Source organism: Rutilus rutilus, assembly GCF_951802725.1.
Source record: "Rutilus rutilus genome assembly, chromosome: 7".
Taxonomy (NCBI): domain Eukaryota; kingdom Metazoa; phylum Chordata; class Actinopteri; order Cypriniformes; family Leuciscidae; genus Rutilus; species Rutilus rutilus.
The window spans coordinates 27630393-27639982 of NC_140221.1; the positions used below are offsets into that span (position 1 = coordinate 27630393).

The 9590-nt window shown below is 37.6% G+C and overlaps 1 protein-coding gene across 1 annotated transcript in view; it reads left to right on the forward strand.

Moving 5' to 3' along the window:
- fibcd1b (fibrinogen C domain containing 1b) overlaps positions 1-2921 on the forward strand; it is a 107905-nt gene extending 104984 nt beyond the window's left edge. Inside the window, exon 7 of the mRNA XM_084414170.1 lies at positions 129-2921. Within this exon, the coding sequence (XP_084270296.1) occupies positions 129-397 (269 nt within the window). The 3' untranslated portion in view covers positions 398-2921. The remainder of the gene's footprint in view (positions 1-128) is intronic.
- Positions 2922-9590: the final 6669 nt, after the last annotated feature.

The window sequence follows — 9590 nt, forward strand, 5'->3', positions numbered from 1 at the left end:
AAAAGTCCTTGGGCGCGGTTCAGATCGCCTAGTGTGAGTACACCCTTACTGACTTAAAACTATTGAATAGTAGTTTAATTGTCTTTCTCCTCTTTTCCCTTCTGTTTTACATGGGCCAATATATACAGGAGATTCGTTGCTAAAGCATAACGGAATGAAGTTCACAACGAAAGACAGAGACAACGATCATTCAGAGAACAACTGTGCTTCGTTCTACCACGGCGCCTGGTGGTACCGCAACTGCCACACCTCCAACCTGAATGGCCAATACCTGCGTGGACAGCACACCTCTTACGCCGACGGGATCGAGTGGTCGTCCTGGACCGGGTGGCAGTACTCGCTCAAATTCACAGAAATGAAGATTCGGCCAACACGCGAAGAGCGAGAGAGCAAGTAAATGTGCAAAAAGTAATATTTAAATGTGAGGAAGTGAACTTTTTTAAATAAATGTTTAAAAGACTTAAATATGGAACGTACGATGTGGAAAACAACAAGAACAGTTGTTGTTGCTGATCTGAAAGAGAGCTTTCTGTTGTCCTGTTTATTAATTTGGCTGAAAAGTCACACTGTTGTGTGGCTGTGCTGTAAGTCCTGCCCTTCATGTGACAATCTCTTCATCATCAGGCCTTGAAGTTTCTTCACACCCCAGCTGTCAGATCTCAGCTCACTCCTGTAATGACTCAACTACTCTTCAGTGTCATACTTCGGTTCTGATAAAAATGACACTGAATCAAGAGTACCATTATGTTGCCACTGGTTAGAGAAATAACAAGTACAACAATGAAATGTTGGAATGGTTCCCGTTTCCATTCCATTCCGAACACACGCCAAGACCAAATCTCTGCTAAGTGTTCATGCTTGAAGAAGGGGGTTAGTATAAAAGAAGAAAGTGTGGAAGATGGGAGGGAAATGAGAGAGAAAGGAGGTCTGGGAGGAGAGGAGTGCAAAGAATTCGGTGGGAGTTCGTCTCTCATCTGTCTGACAGGCCATTAGCGAGCATATTGGCCACTTTGTCTGATCGCCACTGCCAAGTGATCATCAGCAAGGCTCTTCATCTCACACATAGGCAGATGGAGGCTGTTTATGTGTGTGTGAATGAGATAAAAAGGAAATGTGATATTGTCTCGTCTTCTTTCCGAGCGTGCGTTTCCGTCTCAGCATTCTCGGGGAATCTGTTTATCGGCCAGACGAGATCGGTCGAGTGTGTTTACTTAGCACTCACACACACGTCATTTGTTCACGCATGCCTTCAGAACCCATGTCAAAGCGCTAATTTAAACGAGCCACCCTGCCGTCTTTTATGTGTGAACGCTAACATGTATATCAGCACATTCACTGCCGTCTCTCTCAACTCACTTTCCAAAGGTCGGACATCTTAAACGTGAATATTGTGCTCCCTTCACCTCGTGTACCTCAAGCACCTCCCTTCATCTCTCGCCCTTTCTTTTTTCCCTCCCGGTCTTCTTCTCAGTTGTTCTTTCTCTGCTCTTCCCTCGCTCCTTCAGTTTGTTTTCTTTGGTCCCCTGTGGAAGTGGAAAAGGTCAACATGTCATTTAGTACAATTACTCTGCTCATTGTTCTCTCTTCTTTGCTCTTTTCTGACTTTTTAATTTTCTCTCGCTTCTGTTTCGCAATTCATCCCTTTCTCAACCTAATTATGTTTTTTTTATCAACATTATCATGATAATGGCAGTTTATTTGTACTTTGTTTAAATTGTGTAATTTTGAATTCAGAAAAGAAAGATTTACATATTTAACATGATTAACGCACTAACAAAACTTTTGTTCCCTCCACTGTTTGATTGTTGTTGTGTTTTATGTATAAAGACAAAATAAGTTTTCAGGCTGATTTGTGAATGAACTTGTGCAAGTATGAACACTGATTCATTCATCTTGAATTTTGCGATTTAGATTTTTACTTTATAAATGTACCAAGAGCTTTAAGATGTGTAGATTTCATGTACAATGTGTATGTTTTAGAGACTTTTAACGCATGTGAAATGTTTTCTTACGGGAAAAGGACAAAAGCACACAAATGAAACAATGTACATTAGAAAAGATCCTCGAAATGGCCTGATAATGCCTGTAGTCATGTGACGAGGATTGAATGGCCTGTTGTGCGGGACTGAAGTCTCTTGAATGGACTTGTTTTAAATTCTGGTCGGACAAAAGTGCAGTTAAAATCCATTAAATATACACCAACGAATAATGAGCTCATTACTCTGGAAAATATGTGGGAAGATGACTGTGAAAGCAACATTACAGGATGTTGTCAAGACTCTTCAATGGACATGAGTGAGTGCTCGTCCTTATCTCTGGAGACTCCTCGAAGTTTGTTTGAGACTCCTGTCGGTTTGTTTCTCCGTTGTGTATTTTCAATTGCACAACCCCCTCCCCCCCTCCCCCCTCATTCTGTGGAATTACGTTGCAATCAGTCCCTTTTTTCTGTCATCATTTGTTTCAAAGTTAACCATGCTGCCTGTTCAGCTGTCAATAACGTTTCTCCAGTGTGTTGCCATGGTAATGATCCCCTGAACAAAAGCTAACTGACTGATAAAAAGAATGAAGGAAATAGATGAATGATGTAACAATGTCATGAAACTAAGTCAACAAAGGACAAGAAGAGTGCACATTATAACTGGACAGATAAAAATGTGAAATCATTTGTAATTAAGGGTCTCTATGAGAATGTGTGTGTGTGTGTGTGTGTGTGTGTGTGTGTGTGTGTGTGCGTGTGTGCGTGTGTGTGTGTGTGTGTGTGTGTGAATGAAACAGAAAATATACTTATAAAGAAGAAAAGTGAATTGTTACTTCTGTGTATGACATTGGCTCTTCATATTGTGTGCATATAAAAAAAAACAATAAATAACATATAAATAAGCTGATTTCTGCAATGGCACTGCATGGATTTTAAGATAGATATCCTGTGCGTCTTTTCTGTGCATCCGTACATTTCTTCATTTCCAGCAGGAAATCTTTCCATCGTCCTCTCCAGCTGTTTTTAATACTTACAGGGCATTTGCTCTTGACACATTACACTTTTCACACAGACTCGGGGTTTGTGATTGTTCCCTATGGACACATTTCTTCAAACCTTTGCACTATAAATAAGTCAAAAAAAAATGTCTGGCTGAATCGTTATGTGTGGTTTAAAGCAATTGGCAACTGCCAAAGAACATCCTGTACCCATTTCCCCATTTTTAAAATGATGTGTGTTTCTGTGTGTGCATTGCTGTGTGTGTGTGTGTGTGTGTGTGTGTGTGTGTGTGTGTGTGTGTGTGTGTGTGTGTGTGTGCGTGCGTGTGTGTGTTTTTGTTTTGAGTGAGCTACTGTACAGTGAGAGATGTAGAAAGATGACTGCATGGCATGTGCGAATGGGAAAGATGGAGAGCAGCACATGGGATTGCGTGTGAGTTCACTGCTGAATGTGTTTTTTTTTTGCCGCAATAATGGCAACTCCCCAGGGAAGACAGCACAGACAAGCAATAAAACTGTAACCGCCTAATGGCCATCTTTCCTTAACAGCGCAAAGGAGGGTGACCTAGACCATCATTGCTGTATTAGCAAATTGGATGAAAGCAAAATATATCGAAATGCTGGTATTTTGCTTTTGTTTTCCCTCTATATATTTTTTATTAGTTTAGTTCAGGATATTTACAAAGACTTGAAGCTGAGCTTATGTGTCAACACTGTTACCATAATTTGTTCCATTTAAATAAATGATCTATTCCATAAATCAAATAAACTTTGATATTCTTTTAAAGGGATAGTTCACCCAAAAATGAAAATTCTGTGATAATTTACTCTCCCTCAAGTTGTTCCAAACCTGTATGATTTCCTTTCTTCTGCTGAACACAAAAGAAGATATTTTAAAGAAGGTTGGTAATTAAACAGTTGCTGGTCCCCATTGACTTCCATAGTATTTTTTTTTTCCTACTATGGAAGTCAATGGGGTCCATCAGTCGTTTGGTTACCGACTTTCTTCATAATATCTTCTTTTGTGTTCAGCAGAAGAAAGAAAGTCATACAGGTTTGGAACAACTTGAGGGAGAGTAAATTATCACAGAATTTTCATTTTTGGGTGAACTATCCCTTTAAGTTATCTCGTCAAGAACAAGTTAAAGTCCCCTTTTTATCTCTTTATCTTATTTTTAATGTTGTTTTTATGTCTATGTGGTCTTTTTAATATGCTTTAAAGGGATAGTTCACTCAAAAATGAAAATTACCCCATGATTTACTCATCCAAGCCTTCCTAAGTGTATATGACATTCTTCTTTCAGACAAATACAATTGGAGTTATATAAAAAATAAATGCAAGCTTTATAATGGCAGTGAATTGCTGTTTATGTTTTGAAGTCCATCAAAGTGCATCCATCCATTATAAAAGTGCTCCACGTGGCTCTGGGGGGTTAATAATGGCCTTCTGAAGTGAAGTGATGCGTTCGTGTAAGAGAAGAGAAAAAAAAAGAGGGGGGGGGGGGGGGGGATTTTGAATCAAGATTACGAGGGCACATGAATTAAAAAAAAAATTATAATAATGGTGTGCATAGATCAATCATTTATAATAAAAACTGCAATATTGCATAAAAAAACTGATAATCGAAAATGGATATTTGTTGAAATAACAGCATTTAATTCTCTTTCTAAGAAGCACTTTTGCGACCTTGAGTAATGTAAATTTGCTTATCATCATCGACCCTGTTTTTGGAAACATAATTGTATCCCAGCATATATGTAGATTGATATAAAAAATAAATAGTTTTATATATCACTTTATTAACTGGAGATCAATAAAGAATGGGTCTAAGAAAGTAGTAAGTTAAATTTGTGTGGGATGACAGCAATTTAGATGAGATGGGGTGTGTTAACTGCATGAGCCGCATGTCAAAAACACATGAAAAGACAACAGAGTTCTTTGTTCTTGCAAGATATGCATGTTTTCTCCCTGACATACCACAGAATTTGTTCTGATCCAGCATTCATTAAGGAACAGATGCATCATTCAAACATGAAAATCACTTAAATAGCGCAATGAGCACACACACTCATGCACTTCTATCCCCATATAAACTAAAGATTATAAATCAAAGCTATGTGAATTAGCTATACGGTAGCAAAGACAACAAATAATTTTCCAGTGTCTCCTCGTTTCACCCTCATGACATTTTCATGTTCACACTGAATCCAGTTTTATTGTAGTTTGACTTTAGTTTAGGAGGTTGCGGGTGTGAAAGCTCCCATCTGATTGCTGCCACACTCTGGCACATGAATCTGTGATTTTTGCTGTCGGGATGATGAGAGGAAGGGAAATGTCAAAGGAAAATTAAAGCGATTTTATTGCCATGGCAGCTCCTTTTATGTCTTGCAGACATGTGCATGAGGGAACCTACATTAGCATAACAATCAATACCACCGTGTAGAGGGAGTGAGGAAGAGACAGATTTATTATTATTATTATTTTAGATTGAGTGTCTGCTATATCGAATTTCGGAGTGTCGAATTTACCTGCTAGCTGTCTCTGTGGTAAAGGTAAATGAAGTCAATGATGGTGAGCACATTCGAAAAGGATTTTTGTTAGTGTACATTGTATGTATTAACCTCTCCCTCCACCTCTCATACTCACTTTCTCTCACTTTGACAAATTCTCATTTCCAGAGAAAAGAAAACAGAAAGATTAGTAATTAGGCATTGGTGAATCTAAATACATTTAAAACAGTCACATTTGTAAGCTTAAGATGCATTTGCTACAATCTTGAGCACCCTCAGAAGAAAGCTCAAAAAGGATGCTTAATATTCATGAATGTGTTTAGTTATATTCATTCAATGGAAATTATCATTATAAATGTATAGTTATGTTTCTAAGAACCCACTTCTGACACTTTTAACCCCTCCGACCCCCCACCTCCGACCCCCCTTCAGAACTCCCTATTCACTTGTTTTTGTTTTCCCAGGTTTGTCATAATTATAAGTTTGATTAAGACCATTGTACATGTAGCCATGTTACAAAATATTTATATTTCAAATAATTTTTGTTCTTTTGACCTTTATATTCATCAAAGTATCCTGAAAATCATGGTTTCAGTAAGCAGCACAACTGTTCTCAACATTTATAATAAAGATTATATATATTCATATAATAATGAAGAAATTATTCTTGAGCACCATATCAGTATATTAGAATAATTTCTGAAGGATCATGTGACACTGAAGACTGGAGTAATGATGCTAAAAAATCAGCTTTGCCATCACAGGAATAAATTACATTTTAAAATATATTCAAACCGCTATTTCAAATTGTAATAATATTTCACAATATTATTGTTGGTTAAATTTACAAAAACTAAATCTTACCCACCCCAGTCATTTTAATGTTCTGAGTTCTGATGTCTGTTAAATAATCAGTACTTATTACCTTTGGAAAAGTAAAAATTGTGGCCGGTAAGAGTGGAACCGACCAAGTGGATGTGTGGTCAGACCTTTTGCAGTTTATACAAATGTCTGACTATGCGAGACTATGCTGTAACATTCCTGGAGGACTCTTGGGGCATGAACAGAGAATTCAGATTAGGTGCAATGAGTTTTAGGTGTTTGTTCCGTTGTTCGTCGATTCCTGGAGAATGATGTCATTAAGGACATAAAAAAAAACCTAACTGGTTTGAAAATGATTGAAGTGAGCTCTAGGGCAGGTTTTAGAAACTAAATGTCCTTAGTTCCTGTATGCGTATGTGTGTGAGCGTATCTACTCTATATGTGCAGACAAGCACAGTAACTTTTTGACTCTGACTTAATCGTGCTCGCTGTAGTTGTGAGACTGTTTATTCTCAGTGTCAGCGATTGCATGTGTTTTATGCTATTTAGAGTGTTGCCACCCACTGACAGCTCTGATGCTGGTGCAGAGAACCAAAGCTGTCATTACCACTCCAGTGAGCAGTCTAGTCCATCTTTAACCCTTTTATGCCTCAGTGGACCAGAACCATTACAGCAAGAGCCCTACAGGGAGAGAGTAATGTTATTTTTTATGGTATACATTTGTTTCTATGAATGACAAAACAGAATGCATGGTGTTGTGTTGTGTAATGGTTAAATGAATGTAACAAGAAGGCTGATGATTTGATCCACAGTGACTAGTCCATGAGCAATCACCATTGTGCCCTTGAGCAAGGCGCTTAACCTCAGGTTGCTTCCAATGGGACTGTCCCAGTAATAAGTGAACTGTAAGTCACTTTGGATAAAAGTGTATGCCATTGCTAAATGACTCGCTTTATAATAACTGCTGTAATAAACCACTGTAAGGCAAGAACCACAATAACACAAATACTCAATTTAATTTGTTACCAAAATCAAGTCTATAATTTGTTCAGTGACAACGTAATAGTATTGGTTTCTATTGACTTCCATTGTTTTTTGTCCATACAATGGAAGTCAATGGGCACTGAAAGTGTTTGGGTACCAACATTCTTCAAAATATCTTCTTTCATGTTCCACAGAAGAAAGAAAGAAAGACATACATGTTTGGAATTGCATGAGGGTGAGTAAATTATGACAGAATGTTCATTTTGGGGTGGACTATCCCTTTAAATGTACTCAGATTTTTTAGTTGAACATATTTGTTGTTAGTTTAATTTTGCACTTTATTTTCAAAGCAGGTTTAACTTTGAGGTAAAATTTACAAAATAAATTCAGTTTGAGAAAAAAAAAGCAGACATAAAGATGTCTGAGACTTCACCTTCCTTGCACTTTTTAGAGGAAAAGAGAAGTGTATATACATTTGTGTGTGTGCGTGTGACACGACTGCTATTTGAGCATCCGTCTCCAGCTGTCACGGCCGGGTTTGATGTTCCTGGGGTGACATACCCCCTTCATCTCCCCTGTCACAATCCCATCTCTCTTTCTTGCTTGCGCTCACTTAGTTTTCCTTTAACGAGAGGAATGTGTCCATCACGACTTTTTCCAATCCTCTCTCCTCCTTTCTTTTCATCACCCCACTGATGCGCTTTGCTTGTCATTAGCTGAACATTCGCTGTGTGACTATGAAAATATGCAGACCTGTTAATAAGCAGATGTGTGACACACAGACCAAGTGTAGGATTACATGCATTTGAACAGCATATTTTTGATAATAGCTCACACAACTATTATTATTATTATGGGGCTGTATTGTAGCCTAGTGAACTGGGGTGGTAATTGAAAGGTTGTTGGTTCATCAAGGGGTGTGAACAGGGCACTTAACCCAAAATGAATTCAGAAAGATGGCATGTAATAAGTAGTGGCGTCTCTACACTGGGGCAGATGGTGCAATGATTAATGTATTGCATGTGGTTATCAATTAATTTGAACAATGTGCAAATTATAGGCTATACAGCATATACTATACCATTTAAAAGTTTGGGGAAATATTTTGAAAAAGTCTCTTATGGTCACCAAGACTGCATTCATTTGATAACTGTTTTAAACTGCAATTTATTTCTGTGATGGCAAAGCTGATTTTCAGCATCAGTGTCACATGATCCTTCAGAAATCATTGTAATATGCTGATTTGGTGCTCAAGAATAATTTCTTCATTATTATATGAATATAAATAATCATAAGAAGAAGGAAACATAAGGAACATTTCTGTCATTTATTACTGTACATTTCAATAGTTTCTTCTTTCTTCTTCTCATTCGTGTCCTTACCAATAGCAGATAAACAATGAATTGGGAAATGTCAGCCAGTAAACTTTTTAAATATGTGGCTGTTACTGACTGTATTGATTTATTTAAATGTATTTTAATTAACAGTATTGTGCATGTAAACATGGTAAAGTGTTTCATATGAAAGAAAAGGAATACAATTTTTAAATAAAATACCATGGGTAGAGAGAGGTTAAACATCAAATGAAAATGAATTCATGCATGAACTGCCAGGAAGTTTGCACAAATAAACAATCAACTGCAATTTCTAGTGAATTTCACTGGTGAGTCATTTAAATGCATTTACGTTGTGATTGTTGTTTTACTTTTTTATAGTTATGAGATAATATGAACCAGTTTAGGCCAATGTGAATAATGTCAATGCTTAATCCAACTTAAATTTTTGTTTAATATGAATTAGCTATAGTGTTATTTGTGCAGGATATCATGATGAGTTAGTCAACTGATTGATTGTATCCTGCTAGAAATAAAAAGCCGGAGATGCCACTGGTTATAAGTGTTGCTTTGGTTAAAAGCACCAGCTAAACGACTAAATAGTAAGCTAAATACTCATACTTTGTTGGGTGCCTCTGTATTACACTCTTGAATGCTCTAAATCTCATTCATTCTGTTACACGTTTATGTGTGTCAGTTTCTGAAGTCCTGAAGGACGTGAGCTAAAACGCTGGAACATTGTAGGCTTTTCACAGTTGGTAGAGGAAGAACTGAAGAGTGAAGCGAGTCCGCCTCGTGACCAGCACAGCGACGGCAGCTACAAATGGAAAGTGAATGAAAACAAAGGGGAAAGGTTAGTGTGCCTGTTCATCCATCTTCGTGAGCTTGTGATGTGTAATGCCGGCATGGGTGCTTGACTGCATGATTGATTGCTGTCAGGTTTTTATCGTATCATTATTATAC